Source organism: Sceloporus undulatus, chromosome 1 (assembly GCF_019175285.1).
Source record: "Sceloporus undulatus isolate JIND9_A2432 ecotype Alabama chromosome 1, SceUnd_v1.1, whole genome shotgun sequence".
Classification (NCBI taxonomy): domain Eukaryota; kingdom Metazoa; phylum Chordata; class Lepidosauria; order Squamata; family Phrynosomatidae; genus Sceloporus; species Sceloporus undulatus.
In genome coordinates, this window is record NC_056522.1 from 109,256,049 (window position 1) to 109,276,447 (window position 20,399).

Here is a 20,399-nt window from a genome sequence, read left to right on the forward strand (position 1 = left end):
TTATGGTTTGTCTAACTCTAGTGTCTGCGTTAGGGAGCATGTCAAGAAGGTCCTTAGACCACTGGAGAGAAGCCCTGCTGACCATAGAGACTGTCGTGGCGGCCCTAATGGCTATGGAGGAGGCCTCATGGACTTTTTTGAGAGCTCCTTCGGCCCTCCTGTCCTCTGGACTTCTAAGGGTGTCCTTGCCGTCCCGGCTAAAAACTGATGAAGAAACTAGGGCGGACACAGGGGCATCAACCAAAGGGACCTTAAGCTTGTCCATGACTGACTGCTGCAGGATGTAATGCTTACGAGTGAAGCTACTGTTGGGCCTAGCTGCAGCTGGCTTTTCCCATTCCTCCCTTATAATCTGCATGATGTTATAAGGGCAAGGCACCTCTAAAATAGAAGGGGCCGAAACTGGGAATAGATCCTCGCCCACTCTGGGCAGATCCGAGTCGGGCGTGAGAGCCTTGCCAGAGGGCACAGTGATCCCCAGGGTCTTAGTAGTTTCCTGATGAGGGGGGCATAATCCTCGGCACTAAAGAGTCGGGAAGAAGAGGGCCCATCCCTTTCATCAATATCCTCATCTTGGGAAAGCTCTCCCTCCTCAGTTCCAGATTGATTGGACCCCGAGAGGGCTTCTAAGGCGTCCTCGTCAGAGGACAGCTGGATGGGCGCCCTCTTACGTTTGTCCGACACCCTACCGAACCTCGGGCGTTTGGAGGGCGGCTGGTAGGAGTGCTCCGACTCTGAATCCTCCTCGGAGTGATCAGAGACAGCGGAGTGGGAGGCTGCTGGGGAACGGGCTCGGGCAGCGCGGCGGGTGGGAGGGTCGCTTGAGCCCTCACTGGTGGACCTGGCCCCGGAGCCGGAGGAAGCAGGCTCTGCCCCCTCCCGGGGGCGCGCTGTGCCTGCAGAGCCCTGAACTGCGGTGGCTGACCCTCTCGCAGGGGGATTGGGGGAGGAGGGAGCGCCGCGTAATGGTCTCTGGGGGCGTGCCGACCCGCCCCCCGGGCGGTTATTCCCCACTTCCGGTTCAAGATGGCGGCCCCATAGGACTCCGCATGGCCAAGATGGCCGCCCCCATAGGAGCCCACGTGGCCGAAAGGGCCGCTCCCGAGGAAAGGGGCGACGAAACCCCCCCATGGCAGAAAGGTGGTGCGGTTGGGGTCCGCTTGCCAAGGGACCGGCCAGGCACTGGGCCAAGTGGTCTCCTGTGCAGAGGCGGCTGGGAGGGAGGCGTCGCTGCCGCTGGTCTGGCTGGGGAAGGGCCCAGGCCACATGACGAGGGGAGGGAAACCCACAGAATTAAGGGGGCCCGGTCCCCAGGATGGCGCCGCCACACGAGCAGTGCCCTTTTCCCCCTGGGATGTCTGTGCCGGGGGAAGGGGCTCCTGGGTCCCGGGATTCCTGGGCGTGGGGACCGGCTCTGGCGAGGGAGGGATACTCACGTCCTCCCTTATGTCGGCGGCGTCCGTAGCGGGCTCTCCCTCGGCGGATCCAGCCTGGGTCGCTTGGGAGCCCCCGATGGCGCCAGCAAGCTGGAGGCGGCTGGCCTCGGCTGGCTGCGACCGCATCTCCTCACCCTGTCCCGGTTGGGACGCAGAAGCCGCGAGGCAGGCTTCCGGCAGAGCCGGGGCTGGCCTGGGCAGGGAGGAGACCGCCTCGGTGGTCACCCTGGCTTTCTTGCCTCCCGGCATGGTCGGGAAGGAGGGCGGGAGGGGGGAGAGACAAGCAGAAGAAAAAACAGAGCAGCGAAAGGAAGAAGTGATTTTTTTTTTTTGAGAGCAGGAAAAAAGGGGAGAAAGGAAAAAAGGGTCAAGCCAGGTGAGTCCCAGAGGCAAATAAAACTGAAGGAAGTCTTGTAGAACGCGTCCTAGCAGGAGCAAGGCAGGAAGAAGACTGAGGCCACAAGGGGTTGCTCCGCCCTGATATGGTGGGGTCAGGCCCCTGCCTTTGTTTTTCTTTCTCCCTGCCTAACAGGAGTCATGTGGGCGGAGCCACCAATTTAAAGGAGGCTCGGCTCCTTCTCTGCTGGGAAATGTACCTATAACTGTATTTGCTGGAGAGAGACACAACTGGCAAGAGATGTGAGGATCTGTTAGTGCTTGGTGCAGCTTCACACATCCTACCTTTTACAGGTCCTTGAGTCTTTCTATTGCCTCATGTTTCTCATAGCTCCCTCTAGCCTCACACCTCTCTTGAGTCTAGCAAATACAATACTGGTACGTACTACACTTTTTGTAATCTTAGATTGTATGCCATAGGCAGGTTTACTCTTTTATATTTATTGTTTTATGTACAGCACTGTGCAAATCTACAGCACTATATAAATAATAATAATAATAATAATAGTAATAATAATATTCCAAAATCCAAATTCAAATATTCTAAAACTGAAGCCTCAAAGCGTCATGTCAGCACTCAAAAACCTTTGGTTTTTGGATTTCTGGATTAAAGAAACTCAAGCTGTGTAGTAAGGGGCTGTACAAACATCCTGTTCAAGTGTGGCTCTATGCTGGGCTGGGTTGGGGATGCACCTGCTGCACGCCATGCCACCAACCCAATGCAAATAGGAGCTGTGAAATAAGGCTCCTCTTTGCGCCCCAGAATGGGTGCCATAAGGACCACAGTTCGCCCTTATGATATCCGTCATTGTTGGGGCATAGAAAGATGTGCTGTGTCCACCACGACCACCTACAGAGTTGAACCACGTCGGCAGGACACCAGGGAGAAGGAATCTGAAGAGATGTCTGCAAAGGTATTCAGGCCAAGAAGGAAAATATTCCTTCACCACTGCAAACGGCCTTAAGCTCCCGGCTTGAGAAATAACGACAAGAGCACTTCAAGCCTTCACTCTAGACGAGGGCTTTAATAAATAAGTTACTTTGTCAAACAACCAACAATAACAACTAAACAGATCGGCAGTTGCATAACAACTAAAACAGAGAGACAGTTACTCTAACACCGTCATAACTGACACTCTCTCTCTGACTCAGTGACAGTTGCATCAACATTCCAATGATGCACTGTTTAAATGCTGACACATTAACTGCCACTAGAGCAGTAAATAACTTCCACAACAGCTCCCCCTAGTGGCCACATCCATGTCATTTTATCAGACCTGTTTCAACATGGTGCTGACATCCATGTAAGCACTGTGCATGAGCGATGTCATTGTGGCGCACCCCGTCTGTACAGGCGTACACCAAGATGGCCTCCAGGGTGTGCAGTAGGGTTGCTAAGCGTGTAAACGCTCGGCCCTTGCGCAACCGCAGTCTGCGGTCAGGCCAGCACAAAGTGCCCGTTTGTACCGGGCCCAAGTTCCTTTTTCGTTACCTACACACACCCTTCTATGAAATACCTGTTTGAAAAAGTCTAAGAAACTTTTAACTTTATCAAAAGAGTGTAAGGGACATAGACATGCACAGAAATAAGACAGCCAGTGCACTGGGCCCATGCCACCTGAGGCTTCTGCCTCAAACAAAGGTAAAGCATTTTTTTTTAATATTGGGACTGATTGGCATGCTTTGCCTCTACACCTCCTAAAGTTTTCCTGTTGCAAAACATGAAGAGCTCTTGGAAAATTCAGTGTCCTCTACCTACATAGGAGCTTGTGGCTTCACAAAGGAAGGAGTCATGCTGGATTCCAAGGAAATATATTCTTTGAATTGCAAATGGACATTAAATTTCTTTGACCCTGAAAATCTCCTAGTGACCACACGGCCAAAGGGGGAGGTGCCAGCCTGTAGATAGCCCTCCCTAGCATCTGAACTAAGGCCAGAAACAGAAAATGTAGGCCTGTGACTAACATCTTATAGAAAAACACTTATAGAAATATAAATCCATGCCTCTCAGTCATGTCCGAAATGGAGTCCTTTAAGAAAAAATGTAGGACCTAGCCAAATAAAAACTGAAAACACTCATAGAAAGTTAAATCTATGCTCCTTAGCCATGCTCAAAATGGAGGACATATTAATGTCCAAAATAGTAGAGGAAGACTTGCTCCCAGTAGTAAAATATTAGAAAGTGAAATGGAATGGCCTCATATTTTAGACTAATACTATTACCAAATATAGACTTATAAGGGCCTGATTCCCACTACCTTTTAAACCAGATTGCAAATCGGATCAAATGACCCTGGTTCTCACTTGAACAGAATTGCTGAAGCAAGACCCATTTAATCTGTGTCTTTTTCACACTGTTTTTTTCCCATGATTCATTTGTGAATGTGAAACACAAGTGGGTTATATTACAGGGGCAAAATGCGACCGGGGCAAATGTAGTGTGAACCACGCCCTGCTGTCGAATCGATCCATCAATTTGGATCGCAAACTGATTTATTTGTAAGTGGGAATGAGGCCAAGATTACCAATAGGAGAGCAATAACTTCACAAATACCTATAAGTATTTTGTTTATGTAACCATTTTGGTCTGTAAATATAGATATCAGATTGGAGCTTAATGAATGAAGAGGCAGAACATACACAGGTTCTCCGACTGCGCAGATAAGAAAGTAACGAACTTGCTCTGCTAGTAATTTCCTCAAGAGGCCTGGGGTGGCACAGCGGTTTGTGGCCCCTGAGCTCTTCATTTTGTACTGTTTTAACTAGGTTATTGCTATAGTGTGTCTTTTAACAATTGTTTTTAAAGTGTTTTTATTTTGTGAACCGCCTCGGGTCCTTTCTTGGGAGAAAGGCTGCATAAAAATATAAACAAACAAGAGCATTGGACAATGTAATTGTATTTTATAACAGGGGAGGGGTAAGGGGATAGCGTAGCTTTCATTTCTGCATGTTTTATATTTGCCACCAGTGTATTTTATGGTTGTAGCCCACCTCGATCCTTTGGGAGAGGCGGGCTACAAATACATTGATGATGATGATGATGATGATGATGACTCTGGAGGCCAGGGTTGGATTCCCAGCCCAGCCATGGAAACCCACTGGGTGACCTTCATCAGGTCACACTCTCTCAGCCTCCTCAGGGGATGGCAATGGCAAGCCTCCCCTGAACAAGTCTTGCCAAGAAAAGCGCGGGGCAGAGTCGCCTTTGGTCATAAAGGACTCGAAGGCACAAGATAACGATAGAAAAGGAGAAAAGGCTCCGGGTCGCCCAGCCTCAGGCCGCCTCAGCCAACTGCCACCGAAGGGAGAGAGAGAGAAGACAGAGACCCACCAGCATTTCCTTTTTTTCCGCAGCGCGGTAGTAACAAGCCCCTCCCCTTCCCTCCCAACCAATAAACACCCTCCGCTCGAGCCCCGGCAACCAATCAGCTGCAAGGGAGGGAGGGAGGGCGAGAGAGAGAGAGCGCTAGCCCCTCCCCTTCCCCACTCCCCTTTCCTTAGAGATAGGCGGCCGTTTCCGAAATGGCGGCTTAAACATGGACCCAAACGATAACCTCAGACTCAGGGCCGCCCCTTCCCTCCCTCGCGCCGCCGGCCCATCTATCGCTCGGCTTTCCCCTCCTCAGCCTCGGGAGGCTGAAAGCCGAGCTTTCGATATACCCACAGCACCCACTACGCGAGTGACTAACTGCCTGACTGACACACGGCCTACAGAGTCACTCTTAAAGGGGGGGGAGAGATTTAAAGAAACAATACACATACACACACACTCCCCCTCGGTCGCCGCCCCTTCTCGACCCGAAACACCCCCCTCCGCCATTCCTGTCACCCGAAGGTGGTTGGGTCCGTGACGTCACCATCATGGCAACAACCGCCCCAGTCGAGGAAACGGCCGTGGCGGGGCTGCCGCGCGCCAGGAGCGGGGGTTAAAAAACAGATAAACAAATAAGTGCTGCTCCCCCCCCCCTTTTTGGTACATTCCATTCACTCTCCTCCTGGGCCTCCTGCAACAGCAAGGGAGCACGCGCGCCAGTGCGCATGCGTACTCCTCCCTCCCTCCTATCCGAGCGCGAGCGGGGAAAGGAGGAGGGGCTGCGGCTGAGGCAGCAGAGCGGGGAGAGGAGGAGGCTGAGGGAAGCAGCAACAGGGAGCCCCGTCCTCGGGGTGCCCCTGAACGGCGCCAGGCCTCCCCTCCGCGAAGATGTTCTCCGTGAGGGTGGTGACCGCAGACTACTACATGAGTCGCCCGCTGCCCGGCCTGGACCCCTGCCACTCCCGCTTCAGGGAGGCCCCCGCCAAGAAGGTGCCCGTCGCCAGAGTCTTCGGCGCCACGCCGGCAGGTGAGCGGCTGCGGCACAGGGGCTGGATGATGGACTGGGCGGCGGGCTCCTCCTGGATTGACTGACGGGCGCTGCCCCCTTGCCCTCCTGGCCGATCACGCCTGGCCTCCCGTGCCTCCTCCCCGCCTGAGCCCCCGCCTGGTGGGAGCAAAGGAGAGGGGGTATTCCCTTGCCTTCCATGTAGATAGAGACACACACACACACCAGAGAAGGTATTGCCTTGCCCTCCATGTATGTATGTATATAGATCTATAGGGAGCAGCAGAGGAGGGGGAGGGGTATTCCCTTGCCTTCCGTATAGATAGATACAAATAGAAGGTATTGCCTTGCCTTCCATATCTATCTATCTATCTAGGGAACAGGAGGGGGAGAAGGTATCCCCTTGCCTTATATATATATATATATATATATACACACACACACAGAAAGTATCCCCTTGCCTTCCATGTACATATCTATATCTGTGGAAGCATATAGTGTGTATATGGGATCAGAGTAGGGGAAGAAAGTATTGCCTTGACTGTGGAAGTATATAATACACACACGGGAGCAGAGAAGGGGGAGAAGATATGGCTTTGCCTTCAATAGGAAAGGCAGTACCTTTCTCCCTTCTCTGCTCTCCTATATATATATATATATGTGTGTGTGTGTGTGTGTGTATGTGGGCTTCTACACACACACGGAAGGCAAGGCGATCATCCCCCTTTCCTGCTCCTGCCAGGCGGGGCCCAGGTGAGGACGAGGCCCCTCAATGTATGCATGTATGTCTGTATAGTCATGCCCTGAGTCAGTCAATCAGACCAGTGTCGGGAGGGAGGGAGGGAGGGGGGCTGCTCCGCTGACCTCTCCCAGAGGGGGCCGGGGGTGAGGGGCGGTTGCCGGTGGATCCGCCTGCCTCCCCCCATCCTCCTGCTGCTGGAAGGGGGCGATCCCCTCCCTCTCTCCCTCCCTCTCTCCCGGCGTATTGCAAGCTCTAATGCGGCGCAGCTGTATCAACACCCGCCGCTTTTGTGCCAGTGGGAGCGCAGAGCCATCATTCATCGCCTGCCTCTGCCGCCTCCCTCCGGAGGGGAAGGAAGGAGGAGGCCCTCTGCACCTGGCGGCGCGGCGCTGGGGAGTTTTGGGGAGCGCCTGCTTCGACGGTCTCCCTGGGCTTCCGTGACAGGAGGGAGCGGTCTGGATCCCCTGCCAGAAATGACGGCCTCCCAAAACTTGGCCGGGGCTCCGAGGAGGAGCTGCTGCTGCTGCCTGAGGAGCGGCGTGGGCACCGACATTGCCTGCGCGCTTTCCTGTGTGGCTAGGGATGCATCACTCACTCCTCAGAGGCTGTATTCCCCCAGCAGCATTGCTACTCTCCTGCTTCCAAAACGGGGACTCAGAGCGGCTTACAGTTTAAAAGAGCAGCACAACTGCAAACATATACATAAAACTTGTTATTATTATATCCAAGTGATGCCTTAAAGTAGAATTATTACAACATTAAAACAGGTCACTAGTTCAAAGAATAAACTACAGTCAGAAGACAAAAGTGTTGAAGCAGTATATGGCAACGTCTCCCTGCAGCATCGCCTCCCCTTCTCCCCTGCTGCCCTCTTTGGCCCCGCCACCTTCGACAGGCCCAGTCTAGCCCAGGCCTTGCCTCCTCCTTTCTCTCAATGAGAACATGTCTTCTTACTGCCCACTACTGTTGCAGTTACCAGTATTTAATATCACAGAAACCTATGCTAAACACAAAGAAGTGTCATGGGGGACATAATATCTACCAGACAGTTGGGCCACTTAGCATATATGCCTTGGTAATAATGCCAGATGCACTAATGATGGTGTCATGACCGTCGTAGAATTGTGCAGCAGTTCATAGGAAGACCAAATGTATTGTAAGCAAAGGGAAAGAGTAGAGGGACAGAACAGAGAGACCCTGATTTAAATAAACAGTGACAGCTTTTCCATTACCTGTCACATGTGTTTGGGATTCTGCCACTTTTGGGGACCAGTATTCAGCCTGAAGGTACATAACAAGTACAGATATTCATGGGTCATGTTTATGCATTTTTCTGACTGCTTGTATGAAGGGATTTATTTTAGTGTTATGTAATCTTCTGTGTAATTGTTTTCGTAATCCATAAACGTGAAGTCTCATGTTCTGTGGAGATTTGTGTACACTGAAGCACTTTCTTATAAGGCTTCAGAGTTATTTCAATTAATACTGATGTTACCATGTCAGTATTCTGCATCTCCTTGCAAGTCTACCTAGCAACAGTAGAAAGTGACCCTTTCCGGTGTCATGACTGCTCATGTCCTGCGCCGCATGTGCACAGAATGGAGAAGAGAAGCATGTGTTCACAAAAAGCTAAAAACAAAGATGGAGAAAATGGCTTCTTTAAGTTCTTTGCAGTTCATGGATAACTCAAGGGATGGAGACAGTGTTTTCTTCCCCTTTTCCCCCCACTGGGCTTTTACATAAGGGAAAAACAATGTCTCCCCACCTTCTGGTAAAGCCCATTGTAAATGCAAAAAACAAAACCAAACCCACATGCCTCCTTTCCCCTGGAGTTCTCAGCACATGCCATAGGACATGAAGTACGGGTGAGGGTCAGGCTGACAAGGAAGTCAAAATAAATCCCTACTGAATTAAATGTATATAGTGTCTTTCTGCTTTATGTGATCCTAAGGTGGTTTGCTCTAAATAAGACACCGAGATAATGATGACTAATAAAGCAGCATGTGGTCAAAATAATAACTGAACAATGAAATTACACCCCTCCCTCAATACTTTTTGGAACAAAATGTTATTTATTGCTCTTTTGGCAGGGCATCCCTATGTTTATTGGAAGCTGCCCCACTGTATTGTCAGTCTTACTCCATGAATCTGTAGTGCTTGGATCTATAGTTAAAAATCTAAAAAACAAAATGGCATCAGTTTATTTCATTCAGCAGACAATTCAGTGGAATAGAACAAGATGGTTTGATAGTTTTGACCAGAATTTGGCTTCCTTACAAGTGATCCCACAAAATATGTTAGCCCACAAAAAGTTTTACTGTTCCATCGTCCAACACGTATCAGTGTTAGGTAGTCTTTAATGACACAGTGATGACTTCAGAGGTGGAAGGGTTGGGAGCACAGTGCTTCCACTTATAAAATGTTCCCAATCTGGTTCTTTCAAAGTTATTCTTAATACAAGGCAAGCACTACTTATGAACGTTCTGTACAACTGTAATTGTATTTTTATATGGGACTCCCCATATAGTGAGAGCCAGCATGGCATAGTGGTTTGAATGTTGGACTATGACTCTGGAGACCAGGATTTGATTTCCAGTTCGCCCATGAAACCAACTGGGTGACTTTGGGCAAATCACACACTCTTAGCCTCAGGAAAAGGCTGTGGGAAACCTCCTCTGAACAAATTTTGCCAAGAAGAGCCAATGATAGGTTCATTTTAAGGTCACCTTGTTGTGTGCTTTCAAGAAATGACTTGAAAGCACACAACAACAACCACAACCACAACAGCAACAACAAACCTCATATACTGACTACTTTTTTGTGGGATATAATGTGTAAAGGAAGTAACCGACAGATGGCATGAAATTATAGTATATACTATACTGTACTACACTAACCTATACTATATACTATATAAAATACACCCAGGTAGAGATTTGTAAGTGAATTAACTTATGTACATTTTAGTAAACACAGTAAATACGTTCTACGTAGTATGAAATCTTTGTCGTGTTACTCGTTGGGACAACTGCTTGTGAGAGTGAAAATAATTAGTTAATCATGATGAGCAGGAGAGAGAGAGAGAGAATATGGTATTATTGTTGCTACTTTTTAATAGAATGTGAAAACGTTTATTGTACATGTTCCTTTGGTGAACCTTATTGTCTATAAAAGGAAAATGAGCAAAAGGGAAATACCCACACAAAAGGGCTTGCCTTCTATTTTTGGAATTTTCTTGTTTCCACAAAACACATGGTCCTTAATCTACAAGTAAGGATAATTTCTGGCTCCCCACAGTGCTCAAGGTTTGCTAGTGCTGTTATGCTTCCAAATAGGAAAGACTTCTTTTGGCAATGTTGAGAATATTAGCCTAGTTAGGTGATTCTTCTGCTTTCATTCCTGCTCATTTTCCAAGTAATGTTGTCTTGAACTATTATCACCCCTTAGCTCTGAAACAGCATATTATACCACTAAGAATATTGTGTTGAGGGTTTTGGAGAATACTTCATTTTTGAAGGATTTGCGAAAAAGATCACATTAAACGGTAATTGATATGCATTGTTCTTCCTGAAGGTGCATGGGACTATATTGAAATTATGAGTAAAGAACTGGAAATGAGTTGACTCTAACTTGAAACCTGATCCAAAAGGCCTTTTTCCCTTTCAAGGAACTAGAAGTGATGAAGAGCTTTGGAAGAAGAACTAAAGAATCTATATCATTGTACATCAGAAGGAGACTCAGGAGAATATATATAGAGGTTTATAAAACACAAGGGGAAAACAGATGGGCAAAATAAACCTGCTTCTGGATGTCCTCCGCAGACGGTGTTTAGACGCTTCTTGCTGCGATGACACCAGGAAGCTGGCTTGAAGCTGCCTGGCTGCCCAGACATAGGTGGCTTTGTGACGCTCCAGCAGCATGGCATTTACGCACTGCATGCCACAGGAGCGTCATGAAGCTGCCATGGGGCTAAGGCAGGGTTGGCAAAACCAGCTTTGTTTGCCACGGTCCCAGTCTGTCTTCAGAAGGGCTGGCTTCAAGCTGCCCCTTCTTGCCAATCTGTTTCCCAGCAGACAGGGTCCTAACCTCCTGTATTCTGGGTTAAGCTCCTCCTATTCGCTCCTGTAGGCAGGAACAGTAAACAAAAGACCGGCCCCCTATATAGGGAGGAGCTAGCCCCCCTGGGCCCCAGTCTTGTTCCTGCCTACGCTCCTAGCAGGATGTGTCTCTTTGAGCCAGCGAAGTTTTTCCTTTCTCTGAAAGCGGTTTGAGAGTTTTCTTGGCCTTCCCTTCTTCTCCTCTCTCCTGCCTTTCCCCCCTTCCTTGGTGGTGGCTATGGCAGAGGACCCCAAGAGCACTGGCTAAGGGTCATCCTTAGCTCAGGCTTCCCTATCTCAGGGTCTGCCAGCTCAACAGAGGGAGCTGGCTTCAGAGGGAGACCCATTGGGATGTGTTTGCTGTTGCTCTGCAGCTTCTTCACTACAGCCACTCCAGTCCTTTCTCTCTTGCTGCCTTGGAAGCATGAAGAAAGACTTAATATGGCAAGGGCTCCCAGGATTGGAGAAAGGTCTTGGCTTTGCCAATGACTCTCCCTCTCCTCCAAAGCTGCCCCCCCTTTCATGGTGGAGCACAGGAGATTTCTGTAAACAGCATTGCAGCACATGGGAGCCGTGGGAACAGATGGTGAGGGGTATCCCCTCCATGTCTCTGTTTCTCCACATCACCTTTGCCCAGCCTGTTTAAGGCCAGGGATCAGTGAGATTTTTAAAGGAAGTTTCTTGGGTTTTTTAAAGACAGATTCACGAAGGATAAGTTGGCTCAGTCCTCATTTTTTAAAAATGTTATTTCAAGAACTGTTCAGCCTGTTCAGGTCTTGCTGACTGAAGGCAGTGGCTTCCTTAAATGAGTCTATCCATCTGGAATGGGGCTGTTCTCTTTTCCTGCTACCTTCTACCTTTCTAAGCACTATTGCCTTTGTAGGTCAGTCATGTCTTTTCGTGATATGGCCCAAATATGACAGCCTCAGTTTAGTCATCATGGTGGGTTACAGACCGCCATTAGGGACGTCCTGAGGACGTCCCAGTTTGAAAAAGGGGCGTCTCTTCCAGACGCCCCTAACCCTATCACGGACAGAGTCTGTGACAAATGGCGGCAGCCGTTCCATACAGCTGCTGCCATATTGACATAGCGGACGCTGTGCGTCTGCACGTCGTGCCCCAGAAGTAACGCCGCGAGTGCGCAACTAGCGCCTTGCGACGTCTCTTCCGGGGCCCAGGAAGGAGCGCGATTTCCGCGCTCCTTCCTTGGAGCGCCGGGGAGCCGCGCGGTTTGGCCGCTGCGGCTCCCAGACACTGCAAGCGGAGGCAGAGCCAGACCGCCGCAGTCCGGCAGTCTGTAACGTGCCCCCGGCTTCTAGGGAGAGTTCAGACTTTATTTGCTATAGGACCCATTTATATGTATTTTTAGAAGTCTATCCATAGAACTGTTCTCCAGCATGAGATTCCAGATGAGCTAATTTCCATTAACTTTATACGGGATGTTCTTCAGGTTAAAACATTGACATAATTCAGTGTTCTTCAGCTTTACTCCAATTTTTTATATTAGTGTTCTGTTCCTCAGTCTGCTTCTGGTCTTGTTCTTTCAGAGCAAGTAGAGCTTCTCCCTCTTCTACTTTTGATTCTATAGTCTACTTGATTTCTATATTGGCCATCAAGTGATGTCCATATATACAGTTGCCTCTTTGGTTTCTTGAAGAATGTGTTTGCGATGAAGAAACTGTTAGCCTTGCAAAATTCAAGTTGCTCTTCTGCTTTCTTTTTTGATTCTAGGCCAAATTTTATGACAATTGTTGATTCTGCTCTGTTTCCTACTTTTGCATTCCAATCACCTGTGATTAACAAGAAAACCTGCTTTAGTGTGTGATCAGTTTGCTCCTGAACTCCAGCACAACACAAACTCTTTCAATTTCTTCTTCTGCCTCCATAGTTGGAGCATAAACTTGGATTAAGGGTATATTGATGGGTTTTCCTTAACATCTTTGGTCAGACTTGGCATTATATCCTTTGCCTGCTTTTTCTACATCTCTCCTCAGTGCTTCCTCATTTCTTCTGAGGTTTTCATTTCCTAAGTAAAACACTGTGTAATCCAACTTTGACTCAAAATATTCCCTTCTTGTCCACCTTAGCTCAATCACCACTAGTTTTGCAGTGTTTTCTGCATTCCATTTCTTGTTTTACTATGTCTAGCTTCCTCTGATTCATGCTTCTCACATTCCATGTTTCTGTAATATGTGTTGTGCAGCTTTGCACTTTCCTTTTACCTCTCAGTAACTCAGCAATTGAATGTCCTTTCAGCCTGAATCCAATTGCATTGTTAGGCATAGTGCTACTTGTCCTCTGCTGTATTCCAGTAGCTTGTTGAGTGCCATCCAACCTGGGAGTTTCATCTTCTGCCACTGTCTCTTGTTTCATTTTGGATTGTCTCATCCTAGGATTCTTATGATTAAAAAACACATTCAAAAGGGATTTACATAGCCACTTGCCTCACAGGAGCATGTAATCCCACTGTTAATGCCACTGAAAGGTGGCATTATATGTATTTATAATATATCCATACATTTCAAGGGCTATCTAAACAAATTAGTATGGTATTGAGCACAATCTTGGGTTTTTGAACTTAGACAGAGATCATTCAAAATTCTCTTCTTTACAAAGAGAACAGTTTCACCTCCTGAGCAGCTACTGCTAGGAACACCAAGAGTGACAGCAAAAGCCACTAAAATTTTCCCTGCATACAAGACAACATGGTTGCTAAACAACCCAATGTTATTAGAACGGTTCTTAAGATTTTATTAAGTTACAGGTCTTCTGCATATCAGATAAGTACATCTGAATTGCTTTCCTTCTTAATTTTATTATGTTTAACCTAAAGGGAGAAGTCCTTGTAACAGGGCATAGAACCTCACCAAGCTGCTGAACGGCTTGAGTGTATTTAAGCAAGGAATAAGATTCTAATTGCATTTGAGGAAATCTTTGTGAAGCAGTGGTGTACTAGTAGAGAAAGTCATCCCCCTTGCAGATCCATAACTACTCTCCTTTGCTGGCGGTATCTAAGCAGAAGCAGGACATCTGTTAGTTTTATCCCACATTGTTGATCCTGCACTGAGCTGATGGGTTGGGTGCGTATTTCTCTGTGTTGTTATGTAAGTGTATGTAATTGCTTCAAATGACATTGCCTTTATGGGCTAAGGTACAATATGTTGTCCTCCTTCCATGCAGATTAGGGTAAGTGTAATAAGTTCCTTTTTTCTGAACAAACCAGAGCCCTAAACATGGAGGAAGGGGAGGGGTTGTACTACAACAGAAAGCCAAGCGGTGATCTGTTCTCTCTGACCCACCCACTGCAGTAACTGGGAATAGAAATGAATATATTCACTAAAAGAAGAGAAATATGCCTCTCTCGTAGAGGCCTTTGATCTGCTGTTGTGATGGAAAATGAGCCATACACACAAGGACAGATGGTTATGAAAGCATACACAATAATGAATTAAAGCAGTCTGTTCATTAAAACACCATGCAGAATGTACAAAAGCCAGTCTTGAGTTTTTAAGCCTGGTGATACTAATAAAAATGGTATATCATATAAATGTTTTACATTGTTTACATTGTTAAAACCAGGCCCTTTCTCAGTAAGATAAAAAGAACCTGCCCTTCAAAAAAGGCATTCTTTCCAAAATTTGTTAATTGCTCTCTAACCTATAACTCAGTACTATATACACAAAATCTAAATAAAAATATGATTTTTTTTAAATGTTAGTATACTTCAGATATTTATTATCATTATATGTATTTATAGAGATATAATGGTTTAGAAATTGGCTTGATATACTTATTGTGTGATTTTAGTGTTAGTTTTTAGGGTCTTTATTATAGAGAGGAGCATTTCATTCTTCTGTCCTTGTTTCAAATGCCTGTTGATATTTGGAATAAGGAACTCTAGGTATGAAGAAATGTGCAGATAAAAAGAACAAGATACATATTCCCTATAATACAATCTGCAGCAATTTCTACTGTCTGTCTGTACACTGGGAGCTGAATAGTCTGTACAGTGCGCCCGCGCCATACGCAGGCGCGCCATACGCCGCCTTGAGCATAGGCGCTCAAGCCGCGGGGCGCACACGGGGCGGAAGGGGCGGCGCATCCCATTCAATTGAATGGGCGCATGCACCCGTTGTGCCCCCCGCGTGCGCACGCGCCGCCGCACACAAGCCCCATTGTTTCCAATGGGGCTCGAGCATAGGCGGAATTCGCCTTACGCGGAGGGATCCGGAACGGATCCCCCGCGTAAGGCGAGGACGGACTGTATGTGTATCTGTAGTAAGAGGGTAAGGATACTTAGGTTCAAATGAAAGTTTGCATGTGGATGTGAACTAAATACAGTTATTGGTCTTAAAGTAGAACAGATTCTTTTAATGAATTGGGTTTATTAATTCAGTGCTTGCATAAATTCTGTTGATTTATTGGGCCTACTCTAACTGGAACAGACAGTTGGAGTAAGCCTTCTTGCCAGTTTTCTTCATTTTGCAAAACCATTTAAATACTAGATTGTTATTAATTTTTCAGAATAGTTGGATTTTCTTTCCAGAATTATTGCTGTGTAGTAACCTAAATTCCTCAAAGGTACTAGATCCTGTTTGATTTTAGGAGTTAAGCATGGCCAGTTCTGGTTAGTACTGTACTTGGATGGGAGACTGCCCACAAATACCTGGTGCTGTAGGCTATATTTCAGAGAAAGGATCTGGGAAAACCACCTCTGAGTAGTCCTTGCCTGAGAAAACCCTATGGAATGAATGAGGTTGCCATAAGTTGATAGGCAACTTGAAGGCACATACATATAGGCGGGTTACAGACCGCCTGTTTGGGGCGGCGTGCACCCGCCCCTTTCCCCGCTGTATCGGGGCCTCAGCTGCCAGACCGGCAGCCTCCGAGGCCCCGATCCGCCGCTTTCCAGGCTGCAGGGAAGCTGCAAAAGGCCGCTTCCCTGCAGCCTGGAAAGGGGTGTCCTTGGGGCTTCAAGCCCCAAGGACACCCGGCGACGGCGGGGAGGAGGAGAAAGGGGACGCTTGGCCCCTTTCTCCTCTGTGTCGCTGGTGCAGCCGTCTGAAGGCTGCGCCCAGCGGCGCAAACCCAGAAGGAGCTCTGAAACGGAGCTCCTTCCGGGGTTGCGGAAAGGGCGCCCTAGGTGCCCTGGCGCGGCCCCAATACGTCACAACCGCGCCACCTCGTTTGGAGGCGGTGCAGTCGTGATGTGATGGCGGCGGCCGTGTGGAACGGCCACTGCCATTTTCTACGCACAGAGCACGTACTAGGGTTAGGGGGGTGCGGAAGCACCGCCCCTTCCTAACCCTAGTATGTGTTTGTCGTGTACTTTCTGGCGGTCTGTAACCCGCCATACATTAGAGTCAATTAAATAATGTGAATAAAAGCACTACATGCTGTGGGTTGTTTCATGTGTTACATTTCTAATGTGTATGTAAAACATTTTATGTACGCATCTAAAAGTGCAGTGTGTTGCAGATAATCTGTACTTCTTACTGTGGTATATGGGTATGAGTCAACAGTGTGATGCAGCAGCTAAAAAGGCCAATGCAATTTTAGACTGCATCAATAAAAGCATAGTATCTAGATCAAGTGAAGTAATAGTGCCATTCTATTCTGCTCTGGTCAGGCCCCACTTGGAATATTGGAGCAAGCTTGTGTTCTGCTGCTCCAGAGAACAGGACCTGGAACAATGGATGCAAGCTACAGGAAAAGAGATTCCACCTCAACATTAGGAGGAACCTCCTGACAGTAAGGGCTGTTCAAAGGTGGAACACACTTCTTCGGAGAGTGGTGGAAACTCCCTCTTTGGAAGTCTTTAAACAGCGGCTGGATGGCCATCTTTTGAGTATGCTTTGATTGAGAGTTCCTGCATGGCAGAGGTTTGGACTGGATGGCCTTTGTGGTCTCTTCCAACTCTGCGATTCTATGATTCTATATACCAGGCTGCTAGAATTAGCCTCTGCCAGTTATTCTCCCACACTATATTTATACATTTATATATATACTGCTACATAGCATAGAGGTAGCACACATTGTGCTTGTTTGTTTGTTTTTCTTTATTTGTATGTTTCTTTTATTTGTATCTCATATTTCTCCCATCATGAGAGCCTCTGCCACTCTGTTTTATGTTGTACAATATTTAAATATTAATGATTTTGTAAATCTGTTGTTATATACAGGAGTCCTCTTCATTTCTATGGATTGGTTTTCGATGATCTACTCTTTTGATGCTATTAAATTATTACCAGAACCCATTTATTTGATGTGTGGTCTGCTCTTTCTACAAATCTAAGCACAAATATAAGTATGAATACATGTACAGTGCTATATTACAGGCTCATAATGACACTATGAATGAGTTCTACATTATACAGTACCATGAATGAAAATATAGTGCTTTGCACAGTGTTTTCATAACCATTCCTGACTTACACCGTCTTTCCGTTCAGTCTGTGACCTGTATACTGTAGAAGTCATTCATGGTGTTGTTGTGTGCTTATAATACAGCACTGTACAGGTATTCATATTTACCTTTGTGTTTGCACAGTAACATACAGCAACTATGGATTCTACTTTTCAACAGTTTTCTGTTTTCAACAATAACCCCCGTAGGTGTCAGGAATGTCATTAAACATACAAAAATATTAAGAAATAAAATATGGTTGCTGTACTTTGGTTGGTATCCTGTTAGTGACATACACAGACATACCGTAAGTCTGTCTTTGGTTATTTTTTTCCAACTTCTACTACAGCCAGAATCCTCCTGAAAATTATTGTTGCAGTGTGATATTACCTGCCTTGGCCATTGCATTGCTGGTGGGAAGCAGAGGAGATTGGAGAAGCATCTGAATGCGTTCCCATAGTCAGATAATACCAATGGCATGATTTGCTGAGAACTCCCAAAGACATCATCAGCTCTTGGCAGACGTTGTTGTGGTCTGCATCTGATTATACGAACATAGCCAGATGCTTCTCTGCTTCCCACCTCCACCAGCAGTATACTGGTAGGAGTACTATTGGTGACTCCTGGGGTGGTGACTAAGAAGCTGTAGTTAATTCTTACATGCAGAACTCTTATGCAGTTCTTGACCATATAAGATCTTGTTCTTTGTGTGTGTGTTTTGAACCAAGCTGCAGCCACATTTCAAAGAAGTGTCATATTTATAACTGTCTTTCACCTAGAAACTTGGTCAATATATGTGGAATTATCTCAGTCACCATCTGTCTGGGAAAGCAGCCAGCAGCTGATAACGAGCCCCAAAATAAGGTAGAATCAAGTGAAACAAAATAGCACAACACAGCGTATGTATTAAAAAAGCAAGTCTTGAACTGCACACTTACAAAGCAAAAGGCAGAATTCCAAAAACAAAAGTCCATAATCAGTCTGGGTTCAAGCCAAAAGGTTAAACAGTCAGCACAGTCAGGATGCCCAAAAGGGTCAAGGTAAAACAGAATGCCCAAGATCCACAGGTCCAGGCCAAAACATCAAGAAGAGAGTTCACGAACAATGTGCTTTCATCAAGGGAATCAGTTAACCTTTCTGGCATTACTCCCAGACTTTCATCTTGAGCTGTCACTTGTTCAGCTGTTTCTTAATTGCTTGGTGTCTCATACAAAGCCTCTGAGACCACTGCAGCCCTGCCCTTTCAGATCTCCTCTGGCTTTAGGAAGGCACAGGTAACTTGACCTTCATCTCCTCCTCCTCCTCCTCCATGCCAACACTGCCAGGGGCTCTGCTGACTGGACGCTGGGCTCCTGACCATCCTCTTGGGCAGCAGCCTCTTGATATTGACAGAGCAGAACTAGGGCCAGGCTGAGTCTCAGACTCCTCTCCTGAGTCCTCAGCCAGGTTAGGCAGGAAGAGTGGCTTCCCAAAGTCATAAACAAATGTCATGACACACAGAATATTTGTTTTTTAAAAAGTTCTTGCATTGTGTTTTGAAGTTTCCCCCTTTGGTTTTGAAAGCTGATGTAGCAAATAGTTTAGAGATTTTCATCCACACTCAAGTTACCCATCTGTGCAGCTATAAAACTCTTCTGGATTTCAGTCTTTGGGGGTGGGGGGGGGGGGCTAAAGGATTATTGAATTTTCCCTGGGTTCCCCCCCCCCCAAACTGGGAATAGTGCTATAATTGTTGTTTGCCAGGAAAAAAAAATCAGTCCCTTGATATTAAGAAACACTAATCACATGGCAAAGCATTAAACACTTATAAATTGACATTATTCCCAAAGTGCTGAATCTACATTAAGGTATGAATCTTGATAGATCCAATTTTTGGAACATTAAAGAAATGTAAAATAATTATGCCATGCCTTCAGCTGAAATTTGTTTTAAACTGGAGAGCACAACATTTTGTGCCAAGTTTAGATCTTTGTGTTTACTTTGCTTAGTTTAATCCCATGGCAAATTTGATTTGTTATGAAATACACTGCTGGTATGTTACTCAGAAATGGGCAAAGTGCTGCCTGTAAGTGCATGTGAGAGGGCTTTCCCATCCAGCTTTTTTGGAGATTGCAGATCAAAAAGACATTTTATGATTATTTTTTTTTAAAAATGACTCCCAAATGCCATCTTGGGCAGCCCCCCAACCTTCCTCAGTAACCCACCCTTGTTCTGCTTTGTCTTTGGTTCCAGGACCCTCCATGGATGTCCAAGTCTCATTAAATATAATAGCACAGTAAAATGGCGACCTTTATGTAAAATGGCAAAGTCAAGGTTTGCTTTTTGAATTTTTATATCTATATATCTATATGTAATGTTTTCAAGCCGTGGATGGTTGAATCCATGAATAAAAAATCTGTGGATATGGAGGGCTGATTGTAATAGGCTGATCACCACATTCCAGCTGACAATGCAAGAGTCAGCCTTCTATGTCACTTGGATTTGTTGTGACTCTCTTCTCAGCGAGTTTTAAATTCTCCTGCCTGCCAATCAGACATAAATTCCCTTTCTGGGCAAGTCAGTTGAATTTTAAAAATTAAAATAGAGAAGAAGGTTAGAGTTAAAGATGAGAAAGTGGAAAAGAGCATAGTGCAGCTGATCCCTCGGCTGATTAAAACACAGATTATGGTATAAAGATAAAACAAGTATCACCTCCCTGATGGCTGAGAAGTAGATTGGGAGACAAGAGAGGGCAATTACAGAAACCACTCAGATGACCTCTTCCCAGCATGTCCCTACTGATGAAAGGAAATTGGAGTTAAAATTAGATTTAAAAACAGTCTTTTTAACTTGGAGTGAAAATGAGGCAGAGGAAATGAAATTAAAAGATGACAAAAGGCATTTAATGGAGTGAGAGCAGATACCGGAAATGAAGGTGGAGGAGACAGATATAATAAAAACAGTTAAAAGGGGAAGAAAAAAGAATGCAAAGCAGGTTGGAACTTGCCCTCAGAAATTGGAGAA

General features: G+C 46.3%; 1 protein-coding gene across 1 annotated transcript in view; it reads left to right on the forward strand.

Annotated features, from left to right (window-relative positions):
• The first annotated feature begins 5,905 nt into the window (after positions 1-5,905).
• The window catches only part of REV3L (REV3 like, DNA directed polymerase zeta catalytic subunit), a 106,825-nt gene continuing 92,331 nt past the window's right edge, over positions 5,906-20,399 (forward strand). The window contains exon 1 of the mRNA XM_042448070.1: positions 5,906-6,172. Coding sequence (XP_042304004.1) covers positions 6,034-6,172 — 139 coding nt within the window. The 5' untranslated portion in view covers positions 5,906-6,033. The remainder of the gene's footprint in view (positions 6,173-20,399) is intronic.